General features: G+C 45.7%; 1 protein-coding gene across 1 annotated transcript in view; it reads right to left on the bottom strand.

Moving 5' to 3' along the window:
• Nucleotides 1-1,919: 1,919 nt before the first annotated feature.
• The window catches only part of TULP1 (TUB like protein 1), a 253,884-nt gene continuing 243,241 nt past the window's right edge, over nucleotides 1,920-12,562 (bottom strand). The window contains exon 13 of the mRNA XM_063957230.1: nucleotides 1,920-2,116. Coding sequence (XP_063813300.1) covers nucleotides 1,983-2,116 — 134 coding nt within the window. The 3' untranslated portion in view covers nucleotides 1,920-1,982. The remainder of the gene's footprint in view (nucleotides 2,117-12,562) is intronic.

Raw genomic sequence — 12,562 nt, forward strand, 5'->3', positions numbered from 1 at the left:
TTCTCTTTTTCTCCTCCTTTAGCTATTACAAACCTCGAGGGTTATTCTGTAATGGATTATTTATTATTTTTGAGAATCCTTTTGTTGCCTTGTTAATCCTGGGCTGGATAGTACATGGCCTCATGGTTCTTGGGACTAGTTGCCCCCATGTCATCATAGTCATAGTGTAGTTGGGAGGGGGGTTTGTTTGGGGATACAGATAATGCTGTGAGTTGGGGGTCATCTAGGGTGGGGGAGCTTTGAGGGTTGTAGTTACTTAAAACATTCTGTTGTCCATGTTTTGGAGTACATGGCTAGTGTATAGTTTGTTAATTTATTTATATTAATCTCTTTGTCTGATATACATTTACTTTATCTTATATGGGTAGGTTGTCATTGGAGCGGCTTGGTTTGGTGTTGGATGCTGGGGTATAGCTACACTGCATTGATAATTTTTCTAGAGATATGTTATTTGTTATTAGCTACCTACTAGCCTCATGGTGTAGTGCTGTGTGTGCCTGAATGACACCTTCAGGTCCTCGCTTCATTACTAACATACTAATTGGATTTGTGTGTAGGTAAATTCTATGTATTATGTGGTTGTCCTGGGCCTGTTGCCTGTTAAAAAGTGTTACATTAACAAGAAGTTGCTACGGGGGGGTCCCGTGTTCTGAACTTGAACCTTAGAAATGTTAGGGACCCACCAGATCAGGTCACCTGGTCACGGAAGGTGGGCTCCCAGGGGGTTAGGTTTAGGCAATAGGGAAGGAGGTTTAGGGTTAGGCACCTCCCCAGGAGGGGTAGGCTACGGGGAGGGAGAGTTAGTTTTAGGCTATGGGGTAGGGGGGTTAGGTTTAGGCTACGGGGAGGGGGGTTAGGTTTAGGCACCACCGCTGTGAGTTAGGATTAGTCTGCGGGGTGGGGGGTTAGGTCAGGCTGGGAGTGGGAGGGTTAGGGGGCCAGGTGGGAAAAGTAAGTATACCTACCTTCCCCTTTCGGAATTCCAATCTTTGGGATGCCGGAGTATTCTGACCGCCGGCTTCCTTTTCTCTACGTCTTTTGATCTGTACTGCAGGTTGTGTGGGCATAAGTGCACTCTGCTGCACATTTGGTGAACGTGTCAAAACTTGTCCCATATTGGACCAAATTCATTCACTTAAAGTCTTTAGCCAACATTCAGATGCCTAAATCCCCACTGTACTCTCTTCTTCCCAGCCCTCTTCCAGATTCTCCTAGACATACTCAAAGCATGTCCAACACATCCTAAATGCAGTAAAATGTCATACTGCTCTTACCTGGAAAAAGTCTGACCATTCTTACACTACTACTATCAATTGTTCACCTACAGAAAGGAAAAAATATTACAGCCATTCTAAACTATGCTCCAGGCAGTTTTTGGAAAATATGTTCACCCTGGAAGGATCACTGTGAGATCGAAACCTTCCAGATCACTGTCTCACTCTGTAACAGTCATTGTTCCCACAAACTTACATCATACTTATCACCCCTCATCCCCACTGTGTTGTAGTGGATCTATGCAGACACTGTATTTATGATCTTCAGTTAAGGTCAAGTCTAATCCTAGTGAGTCTTACCATTACTTTTTTCTTTTTTTATTAGGTGTAGTCTGCATTCATATTGTTTGTGTGTTCAGTTACTTTAACATGTTAATTGACTGTGACTACCCCACCTTCCTATTTCTCTTCATGTTCTCCCTTTCCCCCTCCTATTCATCTTGTGTTGTCACCATTGTTTTCGCTGTTCTTGCGTTTGAAAAACAATAAAAAGTTAATAGAGAAAAATATATATAAAAATGAATGCCATTTTCAAATTTTAGCAATTGTATATCCTTCCAAACTGCTGTAACAAGGAGCTTGAGCTCATTTCAACATTGGTACACAAATAATTTCTACATATGATTTTCATTTTGTTGTATTTATTATAAATGAGTGTTCTTTCTTTTAATGAGTATAGACATAATAGGCAGTATAGCGTTTGGTATATCATTCACAGGCTAACTTCCCATCAAAGCTGGATAGTGCAATTGCGAAAGCTTGTACTGCGCACATTGGGTACTTATAGTCCATGGTGAACGCATCATCAGCTATGCGACCAAACTGCATGATGATATAATCAACTGAAAAATAAAAACAAAAATAATTTGTTATATCTTTTACTTTTTTTTTTTATTTCTTCATCCTAATTTCCCAATTGATGACCATTTTCTAAGTAGGGAAGCCTGTGCTGGAATTATTACAAACTTTAAATGAAGCCCAGTCATTGGGACAATAGTTGTATCATTTATTCTTTTTTGGGCTTTCTATGTACAGTACTTGTACCAGATGTGTGTAGTTATTACTTTGCAGGGTGTCCAGGTGATAGATCGGCAATGTCTTGGTCGACAGTCAATAGGTTGACACCATATGGTCGACATGCATTAGGTCGACAGATGTAAGGTCAACAGTGCTTAAGATCGACATTACAATGGACAACACACAAATCGTCTACACTTTTTTTTCTAACGTCCTAGGGGATACTGGGATTGAATAGTACCATGGGGTAAAGATCGGGTCCATTGGAGCCTGGCACTTTAAGAAATGTTCAGTGTGTGCTAGCTCCTCCCCTCTATTCTCCTCCTGCAGACTCAGTTTAGAAAAATGTGCCCAAGGAGCCGGGTACATTCTCTGGAGTTCCAGAGAGTTTTCATCAGAAATTTATTTTAGTTTACCTGCGTCGTGGGACTTGGGGGGGGGGAGACCGAACCAACCTCCTATAGGGTTAAAGTTTCGTATCCCCGCAGAAAGGACATTAGCTCCTGAGGCTCTGTTTCACATGCCCCCAGAGTGTGCGCACATGTCGGCAGCATGTCGCCACCCCTAACAGATACTGAAGACGCGGTGCAGTGAGTACTAACACCGTGGGCCCGGTTAGCGGGTCCCCAGTGACAATGGCGGCATAAGGGCATGGTGGGCACCTGGCTGCGGACTGCGGTGCCCACTGTGGACACCCACACCGGCACTGGTGTAAATAGGGGTATTAACTCCATTTTACAAAAAACTCTGACACAAAGCCAATATAATTTTATTGAGGGACCGCGCTCCATTATGGGGGTGGGGCTACTGGAGAGCAGGACCAGCAGCTCAGAGGTGCCATTTCCAGCTGCTGCTGACATCCAGGCTGCATGCAACACACTGCTCCTCCACAGACCCTGCTAAATCACCTTGTACTGTACCAGGGGGATTTATAGAAAGGGGGGAGCACATAGGTTAACAGTAACATTAGCTGAGGGAGAGTCACAATCACGAGCAGAGCTTAGATAGAACGGTGGAGGAGTTGCAGGGGGGGGGCACAGGTAGATGAGGATGAGGATAATCAGGTAGCTAGCTTGGTCACAGTTAGATGGATCAAGATGAGGGGGAGACAGGACATCTTTCCGATCTGCCTAACCCAGAGGCGGATTGGCCATAGGTTCTACAGGGAAGATTCCCGGTGGGCCGGCGCACTTGCGGGGCCTGTTTTGTTTGAGGACATGTGGTCCTATTTATAGACCTAAGGAATAAGATGCCAAACAATTTGCATATATGAAAATGACTTTGCCACTTAGCCTGTGATTGCAGATGATCTAGTGTATGCTCTGTCTGCCTGCTTGGCTGACATATAAGATTGAGTGAATAGTGATTGGGATACGGTTGGTGTAATAAGCAAGAAAATATATCTTTATAAAGAATTATATAGTTTCCTAAATTCTAAAGGTGTATCATATAATGTGCTCATAACATTTAATTTTATTTCCTTTTAACTTCCCCTTGATGCTGGACATCCCCACTATCTGGAAAGTCTTGGAGTGAGGGTGCTGCTGCCATGGCCCATGGCTAGACCTTACACCTCTGGTGCTGCCCAAGTGGGGCCACTAGTACAAATTTTTCCAGGGCCGCTTTTTGTTCCCAATCCGCCCCTGGCCAAACCCCAATAAATTTGCCAGATTCTGGGGAGGGTAGTGAGAAAATGACGGCACTGGAGGATACCGTTCCCTCTAGCAACTAGAGGAGTGGTCCCTCCAGGGCTAAGGGAACAAAAGAAAGCGAGGTACCTAGCCAGATTGTGGTGGTAGGGGATTTTATTACCAGGAGAACAAACAGGGCAATCTGCTACCGGGACCGTGATCGCCATAGAGTCTGTTGTCTCCCGGGTGCTCGGGTACGGCACATTGCGGACCAGGTAGAAAGATTGGTGGGAGGGGCCGGGAACAACCCGGCGGTTTTGGTGCACGTTGGCACCAACGACAAAGTTAGTGGTAGGTGGGATGTCCTTAAGAAAGATTATAGGGACCTAGGCCAAAAATTAAAGGCAAGGACATCTAAGGTAATATTCTCTGAAATATTACCTGTGCCACACGCTAGTCCAGGGAGGCAGAGGGAGATTAGGGAGGTAAATGTGTGGCTCAGGGACTGGTGCAGTAAAGAGGGGTTTGTGTTCTTAGAACACTGGGCGTACTTCTCAGTCAGGCGCCATCTTTTTAGTCGCGATGGATTGCACCTGAATGAGGAGGGGGCAGCGGTGTTGGGGTGAAGAATGGTTAGAAGGTTAGTGGAGATTTTAAACTAGGTTCCTGGGGGAAGGGATTAGAAAGAATTAGTGGGGCAACTAGAGAGCGAAGAAAAATGGGATGTATAAAGTATAATGAGGGTGGAGAGGGGGGAAGGAGAAAAATAGTCAGCGATGGTAATTTAAGGGAAACTCAGGTTCCGAAGGAGACGTTATCCACAACAAAACTTACGGATCAGGGAATTACCAAACTTAAGTGTATGATTACAAATGCAAGAAGTCTAACAAGTAAAATGGGGGAATTAGAAACAATTGCACTTAATGACCAATATGATATAATAGGCATTACAGAGACATGGCGGGACGATTCTCACAACTGGGTGGCAAACATGGTGGGATACACTATCTTCAGGAGAGATAGGACTAATAAAAAGGGAGGGGGTGTTTGTCTATATGTTAAACCTTTCTTAAAACTGTATATAAAAAAGTCATTTATGAGGGGACTGTATATAACAGGAGTCATTGTGGGTTGAGATTTCGAGTGGGGGTAAAGATACAAAAAAACTTTTGATAGAGACATGCTATAAACCGCCAGATATTAGTGTGTCTGACAAATTACTACTCTTGCAGCAAATCAAAAAAGATGCAGGTATGGGGGACGTCAATATTGTTGGGGACTTTAATTATCCAGACATAAACTGAAACACCGAAACAATAAATACAACTAGGGGTAATAGGTTCTTAAACATGCTAAAAATAGGATTTTGGTACCTACCGGTAAATCCTTTTCTCGTAGTCCGTAGAGGATGCTGGGGTCCACATTAGTACCATGGAGTATAGACAGGTCCACCAGGGGCTATTGGCACTTTAAGAGTTTGAGAGTGTGGGCTGGCTCCTCCCTCTATGCCTCTCCTACCAGACTCAGTCTAGAAACTGTGCCCGAGGAGATGACATACTTCGAGAGAAGGATTATACACAGATAGTGGTGAGATTCATACCAGCTCACACATACAAGGCACATCAAGCAAACTAGCTTGAACTACTCAGCAACTGCTGAAACATTACTTACCAAGTAACAATAAAACAAAGTTGTACTGAACCAAATAACATTTGCAGGAAACGAAGCGCTGGGCGGTGCCCAGCATCCTCTACGGACTACGAGAAAAGGATTTACCGGTAGGTACCAAAATCCTATTTTCTCTTACGTCCTAGAGGATGCTGGGGTCCACATTAGTACCATGGGGATGTACCAAAGCCTCCAGAACGGGAGGGAGAGCGCGGAGGCTCCTGCAGAAATGATTGACTGAACTTCAGATCATCAGCGGCCAAAGTATCGAACTTGTAAAACTTTGCAAACGTGTTCAACCCAGACTAAGTTGCAGCTTGGCAAAGTTGCAATGCTGAGACACCCCAGGCAGCTGCCCAGTAAGACCCCACCTTACAAGAAGGGTGGGCCTTAATTGACTTAGGACACGACAATCCTGCCGTAGAATAAGCGTGCTGGGTAGTGAACCTAATCCAGTGAGAAATAGTCTGCTTAGAAGCAGGACACCCAATTTTCTTGGGATCATATAGGACAAACAGAGAGTCCGACTTTCTGTGACGAGAAGTTCTCTTCACATATATCTTCAGAGCCCTTAAAACATCCAAGGACTTTGATGTAATTGAGGAGTCAATAGCCACTGGCACCACAATAGGTTGGTTGATATGAAATGCCGACACAACCTTTGGAAGAAACTGGTGACGTGTCCGGAGCTCAGCTCTATTTTCATGGAAGATCAAGTAAGGGCTTTTACAGGATAAAGCCCCCAACTCGGACACATGTCTGGCAGAAGCTAAGGTCAACAACGTGACTGCCTTCCATGTAAGAAATTTGACCTCTGCCTCCTGTAGTGGTTCAAACTAATCTGACTGGAGGAACTGCAACACCACATTAAGATCCCAGGGCGCCGTAGGCAGTACAAAGGGAGGTTGGATATGCAGGTTCAGACCTTCAAAAAGGTCTGAACCTCAGGGAGGGCAGCCAATTGTTTCTGAAAGAAAATGGATAGGGCCGAAATCTGGACCTTCACAGACCCCAACCTCAGGCCCATATCCACTCCTGCTTGCAGCAAGAGGAGAAAACATCTGAGTTGAAACTCCACCGTAGGAAACTTCTTGGATTCACACCAAGAGACATATTTCTTCCAAATACGATGGTAATGTTTAGACGTTACCCCTTTCCTAGCCTGTATGAGGGTAGGAATGAACTTCTTCGGAATGCCCTTCCAAGCAAGTATCAGGCGCTCAACTTCCATGATGTCAAACGTAGCCGCAGTAAGTCTTGATAGGCGAATGGCCCCTGCTGCAGCAGGCCTCGGCTCTTCTTGCATTAAATTCAGAAGGTCCGCATACCAAGCCCTTCTTGGCCAGTCTGGGGCAATGAGGATTGCTTGAACCCTTGTTCTCCTTTTGAGCTTTAGGATTCTTGGAATGAGTAGGAGTGGAGGAAACATGTACACTGACTGGAACACCCACGGAGACACCAGGGTGTCCACTGCCACTGCCTGTGGGTCCCTCGACCTGGAACAATAGCGCCGAACCTTCTTGTTAAGATGAGAGGCCATCATGTCTATTTGGGGTAATCCCCAAAGATCTGTTATTTCTTTGAACACCTCCGGATGGAGGCCCCACTCCCCTGGATGGAGATCGTGTCTGCTGAGGAAGTCTGCTTCCCAGTTGTCTACTCCCAGAATGAAGATGGCTGAAAGCGCCAACGTGTTTTTCTGTCCAGAGGAGTATTCTTGTTACCTCTGACATCACAGCCCTGCTCTTTGTTCCGCCTTGTCGGTTTATGTAAGCCACTGTTGTTACGTTGTCCGACTGCACTTGAATGGCCCAATTTCTTAGAAGAGGGGCCGCCTGAAGAAGACCGTTGTAGACGGCTCTTAGTTCCAGGATGATGAAGGACAGGCCGGCTTCCAGACTTGACCACCATCCTTGGAAAGTTACTTCCTGAGTGACTGCTCCCCAGCCCCAAAGGCTCGCATCCGTGGTTAGAAGGACCCAGCCCTGAATCCTGAACCTGCGGCCCTCCAGAGGGTGAGGCAATTGGAGCCACCAGAGGAGTGAAATCCTGGCCTTTGGAAACAGACAAATTCTCTGGTGCATGTGGAGATGAGATCCCAACCACTTGTCCAGGAGATCCAGTTGGAAGGTCCGAGCGTGGAACCTCTTATACTGGAGAGCCTCGTAAGAAGCCACCATCTTTCCCAATAGGCAAATGCATTGATGAACCAACACCCGGGCTGGCTTCAGGACATCCCAAACCATAGCTTGTATCACCAACGCCTTTTCCTGCGGAAGAAACACTCTCTGCACTTCCGTATCCAGGATCATTCCCAGAAATGACAACCTCTGGGTTGGTTCCAAATGTGACTTTGGAAGGTTCAGAATCCAACCGTGACTCTGGAGCAGTCGTGTTGTGAGAACAATGGACTGCAGCAGCTTCTCCTTGGAGGATGCCTTTATCAGCAGATCGTCCAGATATGGAATGATGTTCACACCCTGCTTGCGAAGGAGAATCATCATTTCCGCCATCACCTTTGTAAACACCCTTGGTGCTGTGGAGAGGCCGAATGGCAGGGCATGGAACTGGAAATGACACTCCAGCAATGTGAAACGGAGATAAGCATGATGCGGCAGCCAGATCGTAATATGGAGGTACGCATCCTTGATATCCAGTGATACCAGAATTTCCCCCTGATATCACCACCCTGAGAGACTCCATCTTGAACTTGAACTCCTTTAGAAAGGGGTTCAATGATTTTAGGTTCAGAATGGGCCCGACCAACCCATCCGGTTTCGGTACCATGAAAAGGTTCGAATAGTAACCTTTGTTCTGCATGTGAGGTGGTACTGGCACAATGACCTGTGCCTCCACCAGTTTTTGGACAGCGTCTTGTGCTGTTCGCCAACAGAGTTGGTAAGCAGTGCTGTCCGCCAACAGAGTTGGTAAGCCTGATTTGAAAAAGAGATGAGGAGGGAGACTTTGAAATTCCAGCCTGTATGCCTGGGACACAATATCTATCACCCAGGGGTCCGGGCCGGACGATACCCAGACATGACTGAAGTGTCTGAGTCTCGCTCCCACTGGCCCCACCACCAGGGCGTGCTGTCCACCGTTATGCGGAGGACTTTGGCGTACCCAAAGCAGGCTTTTGTTCCTGGGAACCTGCAGCGGCAGGTTTCTTGGACTTAACCCTACCTCCCCTAAAGAAGGTATTGGATGTTCTGGCTTTTCTAGGCTTGTTAGGCCGAAAGTGAAAAAGAGAAATTAGATAAACTACCCACTAGAAATACCACAGCGGCTGGGAGGGGTTTGTCAGACCCCACAATGTGTGTGATAATCATGTTCATTATTAAATACTATAACTGATCCAGTGGTATTTGACTTATTGAATAATTGGTGATACAACTCCTAGCGCTGGTACTTTTTTGTATATTGTTAGGCCGAAAGGACTGCGTAGCAGATGCAGAGAAAGATTTCTTCGGAGCAGGTGCTGCTGAGGGAAGAAACGGAGACTTACCCGCTGTAACAGTGGATATCCACGCGTCTAGAGCTTCCCCAAAGAGAGCCTAACCTGTATAAGGTAGGGACTCCACACTTTTTCTGGATTCTGCGTCGGCCGACCACTGGCGCAGCCACAGTCCCCGACGAGCTGAAACAGACATGGAAGATATTCCCGCAGCCATGGAACCCAGGTCTTACACGGATTCTACCATAAAACCTGCTGAATCATGTATGTTGTGTAAATATAATGCAACGTCATCCCTATCCATCGTATCCAAATCCTCAAGTAAGGTAGACAACCACTTTACTATTACCTTTGTAATCCATGCAGTAGTAATAGTGGGACGTAATATGGCCCCTGAAGCAGTGTACATTGATTTAAGCGTGTTATCAATTTTGCTATCAGCCAGCTCCTTTAAGGCGGTAGATCCTGGAACAGGCAAAACCACCTTCTTTGAGAGTCTGGACACAGATGCGTCAACAATCGGCAGGTTTTTCCCATTTTTTCTATCCTCCTCAGGGAAAGGAAACGCCACCTGGACCCTTTTAGGAACCTGGATTTTTTTCTCAAGGTTTTCCCATGCTTTTTCAAATATAGCATTCAATTCCTTTGATGCAGGGAAGGTTAGCGAGGCTTTTTTTATTTTCAGTGAAAAAAGCCTCCTCAACCTGCTCAGGTGTGGTATCATTAACATTTAACACATCCCTGATAGCCTCTATCAACAATTGCACCCCCTTTGCAAGAGATGCAGACCCCTGCAACACATCCTCATCACCATCTGTGGTGTCAGAATCGGTATCCGTGTCGTCTTGTGTGACATGCACAAGCGCACGTTTGTAGGGGTATATAGTGGGGCGTCCTGAGGTACCAGAAACTGGCCATACTGCCATAGAGCTCTGTAATACCTGGGCTGCAGATTCATTACTTGCAACCCTGTCAGAAATCTGAGAAATCCAAGATTTAATAGAGGAAAACCACTCAGGTTCCCTTGCTGGTATCTGTGCTAAACCAGTGCTATCCTGATTACATGGAATGGGATCATCCTGGGAGGATAAATCCACTGCAGCATATGACACAGTGTCCCTGGACATAGCTCAAGGAGACCACCAAACACTCCACACACACACAGGTGGGGCAGACAGAGTTTCCCCCCTAAGAATGGCAAGAGAGACACAGAGATTGGAGCCAACCCACACACAGCGCTTTTAGCAAAGGGAGACCCCTTGTCAGCGCTGACTATGCACCTTAATAGGACACAAGGTCGTATTACAGCCTCCCCTCCCTTCTACAACCCCCTGGTACCGTGTACAGATTGCTGGAGTTGCTCTGGAGGGACCTGTTCTTCCTCTCAGCGCTGTGCAGGCAGGAAAATGGCGCTGGAACGCTGCTGGGTCTGCTCTGAGGAGAAGCTCCACCCCCTTAATGGCGCTGTCTTCCCGCTCTTCAAGGATTATACTGGCCTGAGGTAAAATGTGCTGGCTGAGATCCGTGGACCCCGACAGACTTCTGGAACCAGTGTGGGGTAAGCGCTGGCCCAGGGTGCCCCTCACAGCGCTGCACCATGTGCCTCTAAGCCTTCCCAGGACCGCAGTTAATACTGCGATCCCTCCCCGTTGCCGCCATCTTCACACTGGCTCCCCACTTGCTAGGGGGGTCAGTGTCTCACTCACATCTTCAGCTCTGTAAGGGGTTGGCAGCATGCTGCTGGGGCGAGCGGTCCCCTGTGGCAGAGAATGATCTGACCCCTCTGGAGCTCAGTGTCCAGTCAGCAGAGATAGTGGCTCAGACCCCACAGGGTGGACATTGCTCCCCCCTCCCCCCCCTTAGTCCCTCGCTGCAGGGAGGCTGTTGCCAGCAGCCTCCCTGTAAAATAATAAACTCTAAAAATAAACTTTACTAGAAAAGCTCTGTAGAGCTCCCCTAGCTGTGACCGGCTCTGGTAAGAGGGACATAGAGGGAGGAGCCAGCCCACACTCTCAAACTCTTAAAGTGCCAATGAGTCCTGGTGGACCCGTCTATACCCCATGGTACTAATGTGGACCCCAGCATCCTCTAGGACATAAGAGAAAGATCACTACTTGTCCCAGGTAATCGGGGAACCAACTAGGCATAGGGCTATACTGGACCTAGTACTAATTAATAACAAGGAAATAATATCAAATACTAAAGTAGGGGAGACCCTAGGAAATAGCAATCACAATATGATCACATTTGATATTAGCTTCCAAAAACAACAATATAAGTGTCTAATGAAGACTTTTAACTTTAAGAAAGCTAATTTCATATTGCTGAAACAAGCAATGAGGGACATCAATTGAGAAATTTTATTGCATGGTAAGAATACTGCTGAAATGTGGGATGTTTTTACAACTACGTACTTGCGTGGGTTTCCTCCGGGTTCTCCGGTTTCCTCCCACAATCCAAAAATATACTAGTAGGTTAATTGGCTCCCAACAAAATTAACCCTAGCGTGAATGTGTCTGTGTGTACATGTGATAGGGAATATAGATTGTAAGCTCCACTGGGGCAGGGACTGATGTGAATGGGCAAATATCCTCTGTAAAATGCGCTGCGGAATGTGTGTGCACTATATAAATAACTGGTAAAAAAAGAAAAAAACTACGCTCAATAAGTACACTCATTTGTATATTCCCAAAGTCAACAAAAACAGGAGTAAGAAATTCAAACCGATGTGGCTTAAAAAGAGGGTCAAGGAACAAATGGATAAAAAAAGGCATGCTTTCAAAGCATTTAAGCCTGACAGAACGGTGGAATCATTCCAGTTCTACAAGGAATGTAACAAAAAAATGCAAAAAACAAATCAGAGCAGCTAAAATAGAAAATGAAAAACAAATCGCAAAGGAGAGTATAACAAACCCCTAAAAGTTCTTTAAGTACATAAACGGTAAAAGGTTAAAAAGGGAGAATATTGGGCCTTTAAGGGGCGAGTTGGATGTCTTAATTGATGACGATAGGGAAAAAGCGGATATATTGAATAAATTCATTTCATCAGTATTTACGAATGAGGACAGGTTGACGAGTGTAGAGCATAACACAAGCTACAATAACGACCCAATGCTAGGTACTTGGTTAAATGAGGAAGTAGTCTGGGAGAGACTAAGTAAAATGAAGATAAATAAATCTCCTGGGCCAGATGGACTCTACCCCAGGGTTCTTATGGAACTTAATGTAGAGATATCGAGACCCCTATATTTGATTTCAGAGAGTCAGTTAGATCAGGAATGATACCAAAGGACAGGCGTATAGCAGAGGTAGTCCCAATATTTAAAAAGGGTATTAAAACTCACCCCGGTAACTATAGACCGGTAAGTTTGACATCTATAGTGGGGAAATTACTAGAAGGTATATTGAGGGACAGCATACCTCAGTACTTGGATACCTACAAGGTTATTACTAGGAATCAGAATGGTTTTGTGAAGGACAGATCCTGTCAAATTAACTTAATAAGCTTCTACGAGAAAGTG

The sequence above is a fragment of the Pseudophryne corroboree genome, chromosome 2 (assembly GCF_028390025.1).
Source record: "Pseudophryne corroboree isolate aPseCor3 chromosome 2, aPseCor3.hap2, whole genome shotgun sequence".
NCBI classification, from domain to species: Eukaryota; Metazoa; Chordata; class Amphibia; order Anura; family Myobatrachidae; genus Pseudophryne; species Pseudophryne corroboree.